The sequence below is a fragment of the Marmota flaviventris genome, chromosome 1, assembly GCF_047511675.1.
Source record: "Marmota flaviventris isolate mMarFla1 chromosome 1, mMarFla1.hap1, whole genome shotgun sequence".
NCBI lineage: Eukaryota > Metazoa > Chordata > Mammalia > Rodentia > Sciuridae > Marmota > Marmota flaviventris.
The window spans coordinates 40,779,956-40,801,036 of record NC_092498.1 but is presented as its reverse complement, the minus strand read 5'-3'; the positions used below and the strand labels follow the sequence as shown (position 1 = coordinate 40,801,036).

General features: G+C 31.4%; 1 protein-coding gene across 3 annotated transcripts in view; it reads left to right on the top strand.

Annotated features, from left to right (window-relative positions):
* Positions 1 to 20,697, top strand: part of Tmem168 (transmembrane protein 168) — a 28,375-nt gene extending 7,678 nt beyond the window's left edge. For all 3 annotated transcript variants that reach the window (XM_027926478.2, XM_071612682.1, XM_071612689.1), the window contains exons 3-5: positions 9,269 to 9,411; positions 10,351 to 10,625; positions 17,105 to 20,697. In XM_027926478.2, coding sequence (XP_027782279.1) covers positions 9,269 to 9,411; positions 10,351 to 10,625; positions 17,105 to 17,652 — 966 coding nt within the window. In that variant the 3' untranslated portion in view covers positions 17,653 to 20,697. The remainder of the gene's footprint in view (positions 1 to 9,268; positions 9,412 to 10,350; positions 10,626 to 17,104) is intronic.
* Positions 20,698 to 21,081: the final 384 nt, after the last annotated feature.

The window sequence follows — 21,081 nt, the reverse complement described above, 5'->3', positions numbered from 1 at the left end:
CTTATAAAGTCAAATTTATCAACTCTTTTATAGATTATGCTTTTAATATCTAAGAAATCTTTGCCCAACCATAGGTCACAAAGATTTTTCTTCTGTATTTTCTTCCAGAACTATTTTCTTCTATTGTTTTAGCTTTTATATTTGGGTATATGATCCATTTTTTAAAATGTGGATTGTTTCTTGAAAAGATGAACTTTTCCCCTCTTGAATTGCCTTAGCATCTTTATCCAAAATCAATTAGATAAAAATGTAAGATTTTACTTTTGAGCTATTTTGTTACATTTACTAATACTGTGCTGTCTCATAAGATATTTTCTAATTTCCTTTGGATTTTCTTCTTTGACTCATGAGTTATTTATAATTTTATTGTGAGATAGCCAAATATTTGTGGATTTCCCACATTTCTTCATATTGCTGATTTCTAATTTCCATATGGTTGGAGAACTTAGTTTGCATATGTTTTATTCCATCTTCACTTGAGAAGAATGGGTGCTATGTTGTTGGGCAGAGTGTGCTATAAATATCAGCTTGATCATGTATCTATATCTTTGGTAGTGTTGATTGGTAGTGGTGTTCATGAATCTATATCCTTGCTAATTTTCTGTCTAATTCTATCAGTACCAAGAGGAAGTTATTAAAAAAAAACTCTTTTAATTGCTGAGTTGTCTATGTCCTCTTTCATTTGTCTTTTTTTTTTTTTTTTTTCTTCATGTATATTTGAAACCCTGTCTTAGATGTAGGAACAGATTCTCTCTCTAATAAGTGATTCTTATCATTTGGATAAGTGACATAGTTGTGTAGTTTCAAAAAAGACCCCATTGCCTATGAAATTTAAAATATTAACTGGCCTTTTCCAGAAAAAGTATGACAACTTTTGTTGTTGATTAGTGCTTCTCTTATGCATGTGAATTATGTGGGGGAACTTGTTATAGTTTCCACAATTGGAATTTAGTAATTTGGGGAAGGAGGCTGAGATTCTGCATTTTTAAAGATCTTCAAGGTTATGCAAAAACCTGTCAGCAGCACACCTGTTGAGTGACTATTAATTTAGCTCTTCAACACACTTAGGTGAGCATACCAGCATTATGTCTACATTTCCTAATTAGTTGTTTTGTGCTTATTGCTGCCTTGTCGGCATTGTGCCTTGCAGGCAATTAGATTTTTTTTAACTTAATTTAATAATCTATTGTGGAAAGATTTTTCAAACTCTACTCATGTTTGGTGACATGTTAATGAGTGTACTCAGAGAAAAAATGTTCAGAGAAATACAGAAAAAGAATCATTTCCAAATTTACTTGACCATGAAATCCTTCCCTCCACCCCTCATTAATCTTATTACCCACCTTCTCACACATGCACCAACTTTTTAACCTCTGTGTGTGAATTCTTTTTGGACTTTTGGCTAGGATCAAGTGTAACCTCTGTGTGAAACATAATTTGGGAAGCATCCACTAGATTTACGCAAGTTCCCAGTCCTGATTTTAAATTGGGTAATTTGGAGTTACAAGAGTTTTTATTTATTTATTTTTTATTCTGGGTACAATCCTTTTATCAGATAAATGATTTGGAAATGTTTTCAATATCTGTTAAGGACCTTCTAAATTGTCCAGTCCTGTTGAATAATGAAAGAATCAGAAACTTTTATTATGAAGTAAGAGGTTTGTTAGGAGAAGACTGTTTTGGGGATAACATCAGTGTTGATTCAAGTAAATTATAAAGAGGTATCTTGAATGGATTTAAATGGATTTTTAAATTGAACTATTTTTGCTTAACTTTCTAAATGATATTGATTAATAATATAATTCACCTAAACCCATTTGTCACATTTCTGAAAGATGAATATCAGAGTAATAAACTGTTTTTTCTCACTGTTCTGTTAACATATTCTTCAATAGATTTTCACTGGAAAAACTGTTCCACTGATTGGGGAGGGAAGACCTAATGTGGCAGGAATAGATGAGAAATTAAAGAAGCCTTTTCAGTAGGTCAGTTTGTTAACCATGGCCAGGATTGATAAAAGTAGAGGTCAGATAGTCCAGATTATCTGTTATTTCTTTTATAAATCTTTTGATGTCTAGCTAAGAAGTCTATATAGCTAGCTTTGTTTTTTTGTTATTTTACCAAGTTTAATATTGTCAGAATGAGTCACTAGCATCATTCCAAGTCATTTACATTAAAAAGCTGGAATTTTACCATTAACTTCTGTTGTGTTTTGTTCATAATCTCATTCCAACTTTAAAATGCAACATTACAGCTGTTGTTTCCTACAATTTGTATTATGTTCATTGAATGTGTTATTTGCTTTTCCTCTTTTAAGCTCTTTTTTTCCTTAAATAAGTCAATTAGAAAGACACCATACCCCGTAGCATTTGATGCCAGTTTTGCTACTCAGCTTTAGGCTTTTATGATAATTGATAATTCACAGAAGGGTAAGAGGAAGAAAGTATCCAGATATTTAAGAAAACATGCCCTATGGCACTTTCTTACATTTAGAAACTTTCTCTGAAACCTCTCACATGAGATTTTTATATGCCTTTCCTTGCCAGCCATTGTCATTTGCAGATTCCATGGGGGTTTGATGCATCTTTTTTTTGGTACAAGTCCTTTTGACCCAAATGAGAAAAACAGTAATCACAGTTGGCTTCTCTATGGGGAAGGAGTGACAATTGCTGGGTATGACAACTGTCTTTATGTCAGCCTCACATCCAAGAAAGGGATGAAATCCACATATGCACCACAGTTTCATTTCCAGCAAGATGGAGGGATCAATCATATTTCTTCTCTTAGGAGCAGGGAGTTTTCAAATCTTCTGTGAAATTAAAAGTGTTCATTTTTCATAATTTTTCTTTTGTTTCCTTTCTCTTCCTAAAATCTTGAGCCATTTTGGTTTAGATGAGAAAAGGAACACTTTTACCTTGAAACTAAAATTTTGTTTTATCATTTTTTGCCAGAACAGTGTGGAACAGCATATCTTAGTCTATTCTGTGTTGCTGTAACAAAACCCCAGAATGGATAATTTAAAAAGAATTGAAATTTTTCACAGTTCTGGAGGCTGGGAGGTTCAAAATCAAGGTGACAATCAATATCTGTTAAGGACCTTCTAGATTGTACATCATCCCATGGAAGGGGAAAAAAAAAAGGAAGACATGAGGTATAAGAAGTCCATCTCATAGCCTCAAGCCATTTAAACCATTGAATATGAATCCATTTGTAATGGCAGAGCCCTCATGACCCATACATCTACCATTAGGCCTCATCTCCTGTTAATTTAGGGATTAATCTTTTGGCAGGAATATATTCAAAGCATTGGACAGGAGTATTATTTTGTCCTGTGTGTTGAATATCACCATCAGTTTTGTATAACCAACATGTACATATTACATAAGATCAGGATCCATTAGTTTTGAAATTTTAAGTTAAAAATTCCACTTGTTATCCACAAATGACTTGCACTTGAACTTTATTTTTTACTTAGTGCACTGCTAAATCATACTATTTAATGCTTTTTTTCCTAATGGTAAAAGCAATATATCTTTAATTCCACAATAAACTATTAGTATTAATAGCTTTATGCAGAAGTCAGTGTAATCATTGGTATTCTATACACATGAATATTTAAGAGAGGCCATTCTCAACATTTGACATATTTGGATAAATAAAAGACCAAGTTTCAAATAACTATTTTTAGGCCTTTTTCAAGAATGGAAACTTCCATTTTCTGAAGGAAATAAGGAAAAATTGATGGATAGCAAATTGATAAAGTCTTAACTAAGAAAATGGTTTCACTTAAAAAAATGAATAGTTTTTGGAAGTACTATAGGGGAGGAAAAATAATTTTATCTCTTTGTAGTTTTTAGCTGGGATGGTGCCCTCTTAGAAAAGACAGATTAACAAGAGAAAAACAGAAGTATATTAACATGTATACCTCATGTGTACATGGAAGATACCTAGGGCATAAATAATTCTTAAAGAGATTACTTTGAAGTCAGGTTTACCTATCAGACTTCAATAAAGACTGATAATAAACAGTAGAGAATTGTCAAGACAAAGGAAAAGGACTTTGAGGCTCTAGAGGTAATAAATTTTTGTGAAGGGGTAAGTGTTATCTATGTTCCTTTGGTGCCATCTCTTCTGAGTCTGAAGTTGTTTTCATTATCAACCTTGTCCTTCCTGATAGATGGGGAGGAGGGACATCTTCGCTTTTATAAAGTTATTCCTGCTTTTAGGGAAATAAGGCAAGGCTAGAGATATTTTCTTTTAAGTTGTATTCAGTTCAAAATAATCACTATGCCAAAAAGACATATTTTAAGAAGGCATATTATGATCCCCTGCAGTACAATGTTCTTTATTCCTCATGTACGTTTCAAAATTTAGTTCACCATTGTAAAAGAATAATAAGTTCTTTAATATTTGTGAATTTTCTTTAATATATGTTTTTTAATTTATTTCATGAAATTTCCTAATAATTCTTACTATATACAGAAAGGTTATTTTACACACTCTTAAATCTTGATTGACTAACTCTTAAATCTTAATAATTATCCTAATTTTAGAGATAATGTGTGGTGATTTTAAAAAAGAGGATGTTATTTTCTTTTAATTGTATTTTAAAATGTCCTATAATTACGTCTGTAGAGCAAAATAAATGAGTAAATAAACATAGCTATAAAATTTTTGAGTAGAATAATTTTGTTTGGCATATTGCATTTTTTTTAAGTGTGTGCCTTTAGATGGCTATGTACCTTCCTTTAGATTACTTGCAACTACTTAGCTACTCTCAGTTGTAGCACACATTTGTTTGGCCTCTGAAGGCATTTATTTGAATTTGTGACCCTTGCTATAAAATTATAAGAGTCATTTATTTAATTTCTTATACTATCTTGATTAGAAAAGTCCTAGGTGTGTGAAGATAAAAGAAGAAATAATAAAGTTATTATAATATTGTTCATGTTATTGTAATTCTTTTATGTAAATGTCTATTTGAAAAGTACCCCTTTTAGATGAATATGTTAATTGATAAGCCTTTTCTATTTTAGTGGAACAACATATACAATGGAAATTATAGAAATTGCAGTAAAGTATTGAAATTATAAATATTTGCAGGTGATTACCTATGAAACCTAAAAGTTAACTGATAAACCAACTTACAATACTCTACTAATGTTTGTCAGAATTCTGTTGCTTCTTTAAAGTTGTAAATTATGTCATTTTGCTGATATTGGATCATTAATCCAACCAGTATAGAAACTATGTAAATATCTTTTGAACTTATACCATGAGTTATATAAGAAAAAAAAACACATAAAGCATAACTGATATATAAAAAGACATAAATAGCATATTTATACTGGAAGTACATTTTTAATACCATTAAACAGGCAAATGAAAACTTGTAAATAAATACACATTAATAGCCTGGAGGTCACTTATTAATTAGAAAATATAATGGAAATGATTCCATTAATAAGAAAAGCAGAAACATAGAATGCCTAGGAATGAGTTTTAAAAGAAACATGAAACTTTTATAAAGAAATGCCATAAAATTCCACAATTACCATACTTTCTGGGATAGTAGACTCAAGCTGTGTCCTATGGACATTTGTTAGTATAGAATAAAGAGTTTTCAAAGGTGAGCTTCCTGAAGCAAAATGCAAAGTCCAGGGTCCCCCAAAGTGGGATCTCTAGTAAACTACTTTCCATTTTAAACAGACACATTGGACGAAAATGGTGTAGTCATATGTATTACAGTCCTCCCATGAATTTTCATCTGAACTTTACATTTTTGTTTGTTTGTTTGTTTTCTACCAAGGGCATGTGCATGCAAGGTAAGCACTCTGCCACTGAGCCACATCCTCAGCACCTAGCCTTTCTTGTGTCTTGTTAGTAGCCCAGCTAGGATTAAGTGTCAAACTTGTATTAAGATATGTAGATTGATAATGTCCTCAGCTCTCTAGACAAAACAAACAACATACTCTCTAAGAGAAGGTATCCTTATCTTAGGCCTAAAATGAATTATATAACTTTTTTACATATAGTATTCATCTTATAAAAAGGTATATACACATACACACGACAGTAAGAACAACAGAACCCACAAACAGCAAAAAAAGGTCTTAAGATACTGGAATTATCAAACAGAAAGAAACATATACTTATTACTATGTTGAAAAAATAAAAGCAAAGATAGTAAGTAATGGTTGGAAATAATAAAAAGTAACAAGACAGATTTGAAAAAGAACTAAATAGAAATTTTAGAATCAGAAAATAAAATTACCTAAAATGAATGTGCAAGTAGTATATTAGACAAAGCTGAAGTGAACATTAGTGAACTGGAATATATAGTTCAGAAGAAGCTATGCAAGAAGGAGCATGGAAGAGGAAAAATTTTTGGAAAATACTAAACAGGAGAAAAGGGTGAGACTCAAAAAGGATACAGTAATAAGATTTCATCTGTGTTTGGAGTCCCAGGAATAAAGGGGTGAAATAAAGGCCAAAGTCAATACTTGAAAGGTAGATAAATAGACCAATAGAACAGAAGAGTCCAAAGACAGATCTGTGAATACTTGGTTTATAACAAAGATGGCATTGTAGAGTAATGTGGAGTGTCTGATATTTTCAGTAATTGGTGCTTAAGCAATGGGGTGTTCACAGAGAAAAAAAATTGAAATTGGATCATTATCATAAAATTCAATTCCATTGGACTATGGGCATTTTTTTGAAAGAAATAGAATGGTACATTGCAATTAAGAACTTATGCTAAGCCTAAAACTATGTTAAAGAATCACACAGGGGGAAAATATTTGCAATGCAACCCACAAAGACTTTTATATCAAAAATATTGAGAACACAACAGAGCTTACTAAATCAATGAGAAAAGGATCAGCCCTATAGAAAGAGTGGGCAAAAGTTTTAACACTTCACCAAAACCTGAATGATCAAAGGGATTTAGCCTCATTAACAATAAGAGAACTTGATATTTGTAGTTTTGTTTACGAAAATGGCAAATTATACACAATGTAAATTCCAAGAATAAGGGAATGCCAGTTAGTCTTTATGGATAATCTAGAATTAATAGACTTACCATATATGAAAAAGTTCACAGAATATTGTACATCATCTTGTTTTGGTAAAAGCTATATATACCTATATATACACATGAATGTATATAAAATCTAGAAATATTTTAAAAGTTTTTTTTTATTGGTTGTTCAAAACATTACAAAGCTCTTGACATATCATATTTCATACATTTGATTCAAGTGGGTTATGAACTCCCATTTTTACCCCGTATACAGATTGCAGAATCACATCGGTTACACATCCACGTATTTACATACTGCCATACTAGTGTCTGTTGTGTTCTGTTGCCTTTCCTATCCTCTACTATCCCCCCTCCCCCTCCCCTCCCATCTTCTCTCTTTACCCCATCTACTGTAATTCATTTCTCTCCCTTGTTTTTTTTCTCTTTCTCCTCACATCCTCTTATATGTAATTTTGTATAACAATGAGGGTCTCCTTCCATTTCCATGCAGTTTCCCTTCTCTCTCCCTTTCCCTCCCACCTCTCCTTAATCTTTTTCTCATGCTCTTCCTCCCTGCTCTGTTTTTAGTTGCTCTCCTTATATCAAAGAAGACATTTGGCATTTGTTTTTTAGGGATTGGCTAGCTTCACTTAGCATAATCTGCTCTAATGCCATCCATTTCCCTGCAAATTCCATGATTTTGTCATTTTTTAGTGCTGAGTAATACTCCATTGTGTATAAATGCCACATTTTTTTAATCCATTCATCTATTGAAGATGCATCTAAGTTGGTTCCACAGTCTAGCTATTGTGAATTGTGCTGCTATGAACATTGATGTAGCAGTATCCCTATAGTACGCTCTTTTAAGGTCTTCAGGGAATAGTCCGAGAAGGGCAATAGCTGGGTCAAATGGTGGTTCCATTCCCAGCTTTCCCAGGAATCTCCATACTGCTTTCCAAATTGGCCGCACCAATTTTCAGTCCCACCAGCAATGTACAAGTGTACCCTTTTCCCCACATCCTCGCCAGCACTTGTTGTTGTTTGACTTCATAATGGCTCCAATCTTACTGGAGTGAGATGGTATCTTAGGGTGGTTTTGATTTGCATTTCTCTGACTGCTAGAGATGGTGAGCATTTTTTCAGTTTCATTTTGTTGCATATGGTACTTGTTGATTGATTGTATATCCTCCTCTGAGAAGTGTCTGTTCAGGTCCTTGGCCCATTTGTTGATTGGGTTATTTGTTTTCTTATTAATTTTTTGAGTTCTTTGTATACTCTGGATATTAGGGCTCTATCTGAAGTGTGAGGAGTAAAGATTTGTTCCCAGGATATAGGCTCTCTATTTACCTCTCTTATTGTTTCTCTTGCTGAGAAAAAACTTTTTAGTTTGAGTAAGTCCCATTTGTTGATTCTTGTTATTAACTCTTGTGCTATGGGTGTCCTATTAAGGAATTTGGAGCCTGACCCCACAATATGTAGATCGGAGCCAACTTTTTCTTCTATCAGACGCAGAGTCTCTGATTTGATATCAAGCTCCTTGATCCATTTTGAGTTAACTTTTGTGCATGGTGAGAGAAAGGGATTCAGTTTCATTTTGTTGCATATGGATTTCCAGTTTTCCCAGCACCATTTGTTGAAGATGCTATCCTTCTTCCATTGCATGTTTTTAGCTCCTTTATCGAATATAAGATAGCTGTAATTTTGTGGATTGGTTTCTGTGTCCTCTATTCTGTACCATTGGTCCACCTGCCTGTTTTGGTAGCATTTTTATACTTCTTATGATCTTAAATTTCTTTAAAAATTTTCTGGACTTTTTTCACAGCAAAATGATGAGTCCTTCATAAAGTATCCTTTCTGATAAATTAATGAATACCTTATTTGAAAAATGACATAAGGCATGTGGGTTTAACAAGGAAATATGTTTTGGACTTTTTTTCTTTCATATCAAAGAGGAGTTAGATTTTTGTTCCGTTTTGGGTTGGATTGAAAATGTTATTTCACAGATTTAAAAAAAAAAATAAAATGTGCTGTGTTTTGCCACAGCTTCCAGGAAGTTTAGAGATAAATTTAAGCTTCATTGCACTAATTAGATTATCCGTGTATATTTTTTCTCACTTATAATTGTTTTAGATAATTTATTGTTCTTTTTATCCTTCTTGGAAATACAGGTAAAAATGTGAATTAATATGCGCAGTTATAAATAAACACATAAATATACTATACATGTATGCTTTGAATTTCTTTTAGCCAACAAATGGAATCTTCTTGAGCATGCTACTAGTCGTCTTGCCATTGGAGTCCATGGCTCATGGGCTCTTCCATGAATTGGGTAACTGTTTAGGAGGAACATCAGTTGGATATGCTATTGTGATTCCTACCAACTTTTGCAGGTACTGTGATTGGAACTACTTGAGCCATAACAATTTCTTAATGTTTAATATAAGTATGAATAGAAGATATAGCTCATTTTATAAAGCTATAGTATTTTCAAAATATAATAACTGTTGCATTTTTTTATTCCTTACTTTTAGAAATTATATTCCAAGTGATAATATAATCTTCATGGGTTCAACTTAAATATTGATAAATATGATTAACTTATATTTTAGCTAGAAATCAGAAAATATGAGTAAGTACATTTTCTAGGGAAGGATTCTTCCCTAATGAGAATATCTTGTTTAAGAAAATGTGTGTGAAACAATATAATAAAATATACTTAATTTGTCATTTGTCCCAGGATTAGATCTGTCTTCAATTAGTGCTCAGGAGTATAAGGCAATGGACCTAAGTTTTAATAACTATTTTAATAAAAACTATTTATTAATAGATCATTTCTTTTATCATTTTTGTACCTTAAATTTGAAAGCAACTTTTTAAAGATCTTATATTTTCCAATACAGAAATTAAATATATAATTAAAATATTGCTTGTACATTTGATATGTTAAAATTTTTTCTTAAAAATAAAGTTTTTTTCCCTTATAGTTCCCACGCAGGTGTTCTTGAAACATTTAATATAATCTTGCTTTTAAAAAATCTTGTACATTATTTGTTATTTGGTAAGAAAATAAGAAATAGGAATATGTACATTTGGAGATATACTCCCATTTTTTTGTTTGGTTATTTTATTGATAAAAAGTATAGTTATTTAAAACCACATTTTGATTCTAGGCCTAGTAGCACTATAGAGCTTTGGAAAACTTTAATTTTAAAATCCTGCCATTTAGCAGGAACTATTATGATTGTTAGATAATCAATGATAAATGACAGGTGAGAATGTAATATAGAATAATACTTGTTAAACACCAAAATTATTTTTTTCTCCTTCAGTCCTGATGGTCAGCCCACATTGCTTCCACCAGAACATGTACAAGAATTAAATTTGAGGTCTACTGGTATGCTCAACGCTATCCAAAGATTTTTTGCATATCATATGATTGAAACTTATGGATGTGACTATTCCACAAGTGGACTGTCTTTTGATACTCTACATTCCAAACTGAAAGCTTTCCTTGAACTTCGGACTGTGGATGGACCTAGACATGATACTTATGTTTTGTATTATAGTGGGCACACCCATGGGTCCGGAGAATGGGCTCTAGCAGGTAAATTCTCCTTTGGCAATTTTGCCATTGTGAAAAACACATATATTTATCAAAATCTGTTCTTTACACAGAGATATTAAATTTTCTGTTTTCCGTATCACAGCTTACCAAGAATACATATGATTATCTTTTCTCTAGCATATGGATTTAATGAAATTTTAAGTAATCTATAACAGTAAGGGTTTGAGAATTATGTATTCTAGTAATTGGAAGAAAAAAAATCTGCTTGATTTGAGATATATGATCAGTCTCCCCTAATAGTATTTCAGAATTATAAAATATAGTAACATTTTTCAGCAGCTAATAAGGTTCTCTGATAGTTCTAAGTCTTAAAATGTTCTACATCTAGAATTAAGTAGATCTTCAAATGTATAGTTTTACTTATATTAGAAAGTTTTCCAAAATTTTAAACAGGCATTATAAAATGGTAAGAGTAGTGCCAGTTCAGGAGACCTGTCCTAATTGTCCCAACTGTATAATTTTATTTTATTCTTAAACTTTATTAGTTCTTCTTAGTTATACATGACAGAATCCATTTTGATAAAATTATACAAGCATGGGGATATATCTTATTCTAATTAGGACCCCATTTTTGTGGGTCGGCATGATGGTGGGATTCACTTATGCATACATAGAAAAATTATGTTATATTTATTCTACTGTCTTTTCTATTATTTTAGCAGGGTGCTCCTGTTAGTTTCAATTATTTCATCTGTAAAATGAGAGGGTAGTATTGAATGATCATTGAGTTCCATTATAAGGATAAAATTTTGTTATTTTGAATTTTGTTAGTCTTCTCAACTATGATAGAGACCCTATAAGTCAAGAGCTTGGTTCTATGAAATATTAAATGCTTAGAACCTAGAACGGCACCTGGAACATAGTAGGGGACCCTTAAATAATTGATAGGTCGATGAAATCATTGAATGAATTAAGAAACATGAAAAGGGAAGGGATTTTTCCTATTTTAGATTAGAAATAGTTCATAATTGTATCTTGCCCTTTTTTCCATAAAAGATTTTGGATGTTTTAAAACCAGAATACATAATAAAAATAAAATAGTCATAAAATATAAGGGGGTACATTTTTATGTCAAAGAAAAATAAGTAGTATAGAAAAGACAGAGGAAGACCTACCAATATAAAAACTCCAGAAGGTAAAAAAAAAAGAACCTCAACATTATAGTAGAAATGATTTTAAGTCAGCATTATCCCACTGATTTCATGCCAGGTTGGTAACTGGGGTTTTATCATAAAGAAATTTTTTCAAAATTTTTCTTTTTTGCAATTAAATATTGAACAACTCAATAGCTATCTAGGATTAATGGCAAACTGACAGTAGAGACATTTTTAAGTATAAGCCACGGTGTTTAGTACTTTGCAAACAGATTTAATCTCTATGAAATCCCTTGAGGTAGATGCCATATCACCTCTATATTTTCATTTTTCAAATGATAAAACAGAAGCTGAAAGTCACTGTGTAATTTATAGTCATACAACCAAGTGAAGGAAACATGATTCAAGCACAGGTCTGTCTGACCCCTGACATGTGTTTTCCCCCACTGTTCTGTGTTGCTGCCAAAGACAAACACTGTGATGATAAAGAAATGGCATGTTGAGGTTAAGTACATACTTTTGTTAGCATGGATCACTCATTTTCAGAAATGTAGAATATGCAAGAAGGTATTTAACACTAAAACTACTGAACATGGCTTATAAACTCATTTATTTATCCTGTAACTTTTTAATTACAATGTAGAAAATAACTTTTTTAACCTTTATGGCTACTTCAGTTTCAGATAAAGTATATCATTCTTAAAGAAAGAAAGTTTAATCAATTAAAAAATCTTTACAGAAGTAAAATTTCAGACCTAAAAGTTGGGACTGATTATTGACAATTTACTACAAGCCTTATAATAAACTCTTCCCAGATCAAAAGAAAAAATAAAAAGGCATGATTTTGGTGTATACATATATTCCTAATTATTTTAAAATATCAGAAAAAAGTAATTTTAAAAATAGCTTTGTGTGTGTTTATATGAGGATTTCTTACCTAATTTAAGCATTTTTTTAAAGTTTGCCTTTTTCTTTTTAAAATTTTAAAATTTATTTCAAGCATTTGTTTTTGGTACTGGGTATTAAACACAGGGCCACTTTACTGCTGAGCTATATCCCCAGTCCTTTTTTTCTTTATTGTGAGACAGATCTTGCTAAATTGTTGAGACTGGCTTTAGACTGGTGATCATGCCTTAGCCTCCCAGGTAGCTGGGATTACAGGCTTGAAGCACCATGCTGGGTCAAGTATTTTTTAAAGGTGACTTAGGAATAAATTCTAGGCATTCAGTTTACTAATATTTACTCAGCTTTCTCTTTTACTACAAAAAGTAAGAGACACCCAGATAAGCAGTATATAAATTAGTATTCTTAAATTTTCATTCATGATGAGTTTCTAGGAATAATTTATTAAGACTTAACTCTTAAAATAGTTATAATTTTAGGTAAATATCTTGCAGTCACATTCTGGAATAGTATCTTCATATTTTTTGATGCATTCTATCAATAAATTGACCATTACCGAATTATTCTACTAGTCAAGATTGTTCCTGTGTAACGTTGAGTGCTTATCATAATAAATAAAAAGAAAAGAAAATAGAGAAAGCATAGCTTGACATGGTCCTCACTTATCCCACAGTTAACCAACTGCATCTGTCACACCTAGCCTAAGGCCCCCAGCTCACTTTCAGGTATTCTGATTGAGCCAGGAATAAAAGCCCTCTTTTCAGTCAGTATGTGCCTTAGACATTAGCCTTCCAAGGCTGATTCTGTCTGAAAATAAAATTATACATTGCTGCTCTGGGGCAAATGCTTTAATTTATTCTAAACCAAGTGACAAAGAACTTAAGCTTGGATGATTTATTTATTGTTATCTTTCTAGCAACCTTTGAAATAGGAAAATCATGAGAGTAAGTCCAGAATTAACTATTACTGTGGGAAAGGCAGACTGTTTTTACCTTTCATCCTATACTTTTACTTGGAGTACTTCTGAGAATATGTAGCCTTCTTGCATTTATGGAGTTTCATAATATATAACCTGTTTTTTTTTTCTTCTTCTTTGCCGTAGGGCAAAAAATAATTATAGTAATTGTAATAGAGAAATAAAAAGAAAAAATGTAGATAATCTATAATGTAGTATATCACAGATAAAACCTTTAAAAAGCAGTCTCAATTACTTGAAATGCATCAGATGGTTGTTATCCGAGATAAATGTTAAATACTTTGCATCTGGGCCATAAGCCAAATGCAGCATAGAACCTATTTATACAAGAAAGCAGAGCAAAACTAAACAAGAGAAGAGAAATAATTTAAAAGGTTTCATGCTGCTTTAAGTTTTCTTGTTAATGTATAAAGAGCTTTTATATAAGAGAATTAGAGTAGAATGTGCTAAAGAATGTTGATAGTGTGTGAATGCCATATAAGCAATGATGTTTTATGATAGGTAGAATTTGTATAATAACCCTTGTAATCTATGTCATCCTCTGATCTCTAGAGACATTTTACAGAACCATAGATAATGAAAAGTCAACATTTGGCCATTTTTTTAAAAAAAATAGTATCTTTTGGAGGTATTGGTGAAGTGCAGCACATTAGTCATATGTAGAGACTATGTGTTGAAATAGTTCCTGTATGCATGATTGTTAGAGCAATTCATTAAACATATTTTTCATTTTCAGAGTATGTGATATAGCAGGCTGATGAATAAAAGAATATTAATTGCACATAAAGAATGTGATATAACCTAGCTTCAGAGATTATGTTAATAGAACTGAAAATATAAAAGATTCTTTTTTTCTCTAGTGGTCTCATTTTTGATAGTTATGCAAAGGAATTATTGCTCATGGTAGAAATGTATATTAGGTTATCGGATGTTTTGCTAATAAATTGTTGCTTATTAAAATTCTTTCTAATTGTAAGAGTAACATATGCTCACTCTAAAAATATGGGAAAATGTATAAAAGTATTCTAAAAACCAGCATAAATCCAAATACCCAGTAATATGCACTACAATTTTTGCAGATACCCTTCTGTGCCTGCTCTAATATAAACATTTCCCATCATACAGTTTTTATGAATATTTAATTTTAAAATTCTCTAAGATTATTTCATTATTTATTTCTATTCTTCATTTCAAATTTTACTCTACTTTAGTGAAAAGTTAGTGAGATGATCTTTATATGTAATTTTTTTGTCCCCACTTCTGTTCTTTCCTGGGGATAGATTCCTAGAATTGGAAGGACTGTATCAAAGTAATTGAGACAGGGCCAGGACCAGGTGAGGTGAGGGTGGCCTTGGAGAATGATAAAAATTTGCCTGAAGAGAGTGGTAAAAGATTAAGTCATCAAAATAAATACTCTGTTAATGCAGCATTCTTAAATATAAAAATCAATGCAAAAATCTATAATGATCCAGATATAAAACCTGGAATCTGTAAGACAAGTTTATAGGTTAGAATTGCATTTTTAAAAGATCTTTCTGGGTATATATTTTTTAATCTTTTGTTGGTCTTGGAACTGATATAAATGTAAATGCATTCTTAAACCCTTAGTACAGGAAAGGTGTTTTTATGTTTGTTTTAATTTAATAGTACATATTTATGAAGATAAGGAAACATTTTATTTATTAGTGGCATAGAACAGGGGTTAGGACACTTTCTCTTTAGGGCCAGATATTTTGGCCCCATACTTTCTGCAGTACTGCCAATTCTCAGCTCTGTCATTGTAGATTGAAAGCAGCCATAACCAGACTGTAAATGAATAAGTGTTATATTCCAATAAAATGTTATTTATGGAAATAATTACATGAAATTTAAATTTCCTCTATAATTTCATGTCAAAAAATATTCTTTTACCAAAGCAAAAATATAAAATCATACAAAAACAATTGACAAGCTACAGTTTGCTACCCCAGTGTAGAATATGAAGTTTTCTATATAATTTTTATTTTTACTGAATTTAACTATACTTTCTCAATTAATAGTGTGACTTAACAATTTTTCAATTTTATAATGGTGCAAAAGCCATATGTATTCAGTAAAATACATACTTCCAATTTGAATTTTGGTCTTTTCCCAGGTTTGCAATATGTGGTACCATAACCTTTAGGTACTTTCCAGCTGCAGTTCTTAGATAGCCACATAATCACAACAGTAAACAACTAACACTTTACAGTGTCCTTTGTTGCTAAGTTTTGATATTTGGTAGGTGAGTTGTATTAAATGAATTTTTGATTGTTAATATTTTCACTTTGGCTGAGTTTGTCAGGATAAACCCATTGCAGATTGAGGAACATACATATATATAAAACAAGTTTCTTAAATTATCATAGCACACTTATTTTTTTATGGAAGTAATAAGGATGATTTTTTTAACCTAAAGTTGAAAAATCTGCTTTAAAAATGTCTTCTGACAACACATCAATGTTTATAACAACACACTTCACAATAGCTAAGCTATGGAACCAATCTTGATGCCCAACAACAGGTGAGTGGATAAAGAAATTATAGTATTTACACAATAGAATATTACTCATCCATAAAGAAGAATAATTTCATGACATTTACCCATAAATGGATGGATTTGGAGACTATCATGCTAAGTGAAATAAGCCAGTCCCCAAAAACCCAAGGTCAGATATTCTCTGATATGTGGATGCTAACCCATAAAAAGGTGGGTGAGGAGGGGAAGAATAGAAGTTCAGTGGATTAAACAAAGGGAAATGAAAGAAAGGGAGCAAGGATAGGAATAGGAAAGACAGTGGAATGAAGCTGACATTACTTTCCTAGGTACATATAGGAATATACCACAGTGAATCTCAACATTGTGTACATCCACAAAACTGGGATCCTAATTAGAATAAGATACATTCCATATTTGTATACATATATCAAAATAGATTCTACTGCCATGTATAACTAAAAAGAACAGATAATAATAATAAAAAAAACACTTGCTAGTAGGTATTATGCACTATTTCAGGAAGTTGAAATAGCTCTAAGATACAGATACTAATTTCACCATGATGTAGCCTGGCTTTGCTTGACACTATCAAACAAACTGGTTGAGAATCTGGCAATAATACTGTAAAACAAAATAGATAATAAGCTGTTGTCCTGGGTCAGATGATCTTTCAAACCCACTCAAGTCTAGAACTGACACATGCAGAACCACCTCCCAAATTATCTCCAACCTATAACTACTCGAATGTTTGGTCTGAGGGGAGTTGTTTGCAAAATTGAACAATAAACAAAACCCACTGGCAAAAATAAATACATTTTCAAAAATACTTTGGAATAATTATCTTTCAAATATTTTCATATTTTTTTCTTACATGTTTAATTCTAAGAACTTAAAATATACTTAGGAGAATATTCTTAATGAGAGGCTTCAGAAAGTATTGGTCTGTTGAATTTTTTCTTGTCCACAGGTGGAGATATACTACGCCTTGACACACTTTTAGAATGGTGGAGAGAAAAGAATGGTTCCTTCTGTTCCCGGCTTATTATCATATTAGACTGTGAGAATTCAACCCCTTGGGTGAAAGAAGTGAGAAAGATTAATGACCAGTATATTGCTGTTCAAGGAGCAGAGATGGCAAAGACAGTAGATATTGAAGAAGCTGACCCACCACAGCTTGGTGATTTTACAAAGGACTGGGTAGAATATAACTGCAACTCCAACAATAACATCTGCTGGACTGAAAAGGGACGCACAGTGAAAGCAGTGTATGGTGTGTCGAAGCGGTGGAGTGACTACACTTTGCACTTGCCAACAGGAAGCGATGTGGCCAAGCACTGGATGCTACATTTTCCTCGTATTACATATCCATTAGTGCATTTGGCAAATTGGTTATGTGGTCTGAACCTTTTTTGGATCTGCAAAACTTGTTTCAGATGCTTGAAAAGATTAAAAATGAGTTGGTTTCTTCCTACTGTGCTGGACACAGGACAAGGCTTTAAACTTGTCAAATCTTAATTTGGACTCAAAAATGGGATTATTGAGAGTTCATATTACCAACTATCACTAACTTGCCATTTTTGTATACTGTATTTTTATTTGTGGAAAATATTTTGCTACTTCTGTAGCTGCTCTCACTTTGTCTTTTCTCAAGTAATTATGGGATATGTAAGGTGTCAGGAATAAGCATTATTTTATACTAAAAGTATGTAGGGAGTCATAAATGCTGACTCTGGAAAAGATGTTAAAAATAACATTGCACTTTCAGGAATGTTTGCATTTGCCTCTGACTAGAAAGAAAACAGTTGTCTGTGCTCTGCAATGGTCATTGAAGAATTACTAATGCCTTATTTTCTAGGCAAACATTAGCGAATGTACACCAAACAAATTTGTTTACTACTTTAAGAAAACTACCAATTGACTAACAGAAGATTGTTTTTTGTAAACAGTATATTTGAATCTGTGAACATTTGAAGAACTATAAATTCTTAGAAAAAGAGGCCTGCCCAAAATAAATGTAAAATTTGCTTATATTTGATCACATTCAGATGTCTTGGTTGTGATCTATTACCAATAAAGTGGAGAGACTCGAATTGCTTTTTAGATCAAAATAGACTTTAGGTAGGTAACCGTAAGAGATGAGAGCCTTCATGCATTGGTGAGGGTATCTGAAAACATTGATATTTTAAAAGTCTTTCTCAGGGTAACTTAATGTTTTCTAAATGAACAGTGTTTCAAGCTACAAATTTCTTCTAAATAAAGTATCTTTCTTTTCAAAAAGTACTCATATGAAAGAAATTTTAGCAATTTATCATTAACTGATTAAGTAAATTTTAAGTATTCAGAAAAGATTTTGATCTCTATGGAGTTAATGCTGTGCCATGATAATTTTTTAAGTCCTCATTTGTGATAACATTTCCCACCTCCCTCAACTGAAGGTCAAAGATAGGAAAAAGGTCATTTTTTTCTTGTATCCATGTATTGTATTATGTAAAAAAGTATTTATCTTGGCAATTTTAGTTACATATAATGGTGTCGTCGTAATTTTTAAAACATAATTCACTGTTTTGTCTGAATAAAGCAGACGCTGATCACAGTGTCTACTAGTTATTCACTTCTTATTCCCTTCCAATTATCCTTACATTCTAAATTTTCACATTTGAGAAGTAACAGGAGGGGAATAAAATTAAATGGGGAGATAATCTAATCTTTGTTCTTTAAATGGTGTGATTCAAACCTTTGAAGGCATTTTTCCAGCCTTGCAGAAGAAATAATGCCTCTACCATTTTCTATTGGTGACTTGAAAATTGAAGTTTTAGTTAGGAAGAAGTCAATTAGCATCAGGGAATTTGTATACCACTATCTATGCAGCATTGTTATAGTCTGATAATTTCTATGTTTTGAATTTGATTTTCCTAATGCTTTAAATAAAATTTTGTTAAAAATAATTTTTCATTTAATGTGCAATTAACAGTTAATGAATATTTCATTATATTAAAAGTGGAAGTTATAAAAGATACCCATGTTTTAGAGTTCATGTTTATGGCAGGTTGATTGGAATATTTCCATAATTTGGTTAATTATTTATATTAACATCATTGAAATGAAATAGTATAGTGTTTCATTATTGTTCTATTCAGATATAATGTAGAAAAATCCATTTTAAAATTATTAGCTTACAGTATCAAAAAGCAGTTAAGTAAAATCTCCTTTTAAATTTCTTAGCCAACTGAGCAAATTACTTTAAACCATATCTCTTTGCCCTGAGAAAACCAAATACAAAAGTATATTCTGCATTTTTTATAAAGTATTAATAAGACTTAAAAATACATTCAAAAGATTTTACAGCCATCAAGCTGACTTTATATATTTTCTGTGAACAACTGAAAAACGTCTTCAGGACTTTGTGACAAAGTCCAACTTATTTACTTTTTAGTTCCTTAAAAGTAAGGGAACTTACTTTAATGAATTTTCCTGCCTAAACAAACAAAAACTATAAATGACTCTTTGGAATGGTATCTTAAATTGAAGCTGCCAACTTTAAAACATTATTTAGTTTAACAGTGTAAAAAATAAATAGCATAAAAAGAATAAATTGGTTAACTTGATCTGAAAATTAAAAATAGTTCAATAATTAATAAGACTAATTTGCCAATTTTATATGTCATAAAGAAGTTATTTGGAGTAAAAGGAATTATTTTAGGGAAAACCTTTACCTTTCTGCTAAAAAGAGACATAATTTGTTTCCTTATATAATCCCTTGCTAAAATCACAGAAGTACTATTTTCTGAAGAGATCTTTTTAAAGTATACACCATTATATGATACATTAAGAGCCACATTCTTTTTCTCCCTATGATTTTTTCAATGCTGTTATTAATTCATTGAAATGTTTTAGTTTGCTTTGGTCTAAACCTTTCCTTTTTAGGAAAATTAGATTTATCTTTCCATAGAATTCTACCTTGCTGTACTTAATAAATTCCAAATTCTGTGGAAAAGAACTGTTTTAGAAGACTTAAATAATCAGCGTTTTCATAAATTCTATGCTTTAAAAACTTACATTCTAATTCAAATACTTTTATATTTAATGCATTAGTAGACAAATTTATCAGTCAAATCTTCATTAGAATATAACTATATTGTACTTATAATTTTGGCTTACATATATTTGTTGTTTTGGGTACTGCTTTTTTAATATGTATTCTTTTAAAGTTAGAGGTTAGTCTTGAAGAAAATATTACCTTTCCAGATATTATATGGTAGTTAATATTGTGTGTACCAGAAGAATATGGTTTAAAGAATGTGATTATAGATATACTTGAGAGAAAATGTTCAAAGGAGTTAGATGTGTCAGTACTTTTGATGTCTCTATTGGACTATTAGACTGTCATCTTTTTTAATTAGGGGCCTACATATCTTGGTATTTTTGTACACAATTATCCAGAAGAGTGCCTTGCCCATAGTAGGCATTTAATAAAAACTTTTTTAGTAAATGAATTTAAAATTCTAAGGAGAAATTGGAATAACTTGAATTAAATGGATATTATTTGAAGATCCTCATTGAGCAAGGGAAAGAAACCTCTCATTTGATGTTTAAAGGGTAGCAAATGTCAACATTAGGGAAGAGAAACCTATCTCACACCTATTTGATGAAAACACAGCTGATGTATCATAAAATTGCTTTTTCTGGGTTGAATCCATTTTTATCATGACTCAATAAGATTGAGTTTTTCATTCATTTCCCCATTATTACGTTTAGAGTGGAGATTTATCACAAATGGAACTCATTAAAATTCTGACAGATGAACACAGAAATTGGCTGTGCCTATGACAACTAAGTTATCAAGTCAGAAAACTCTTTGTGTTAATTAACCAATAGATTAAGAAAAAGCTAGGGAAACTACAAGTGTCTCATTATAGAAATACTTTCCACCTTCACTAATTGTAA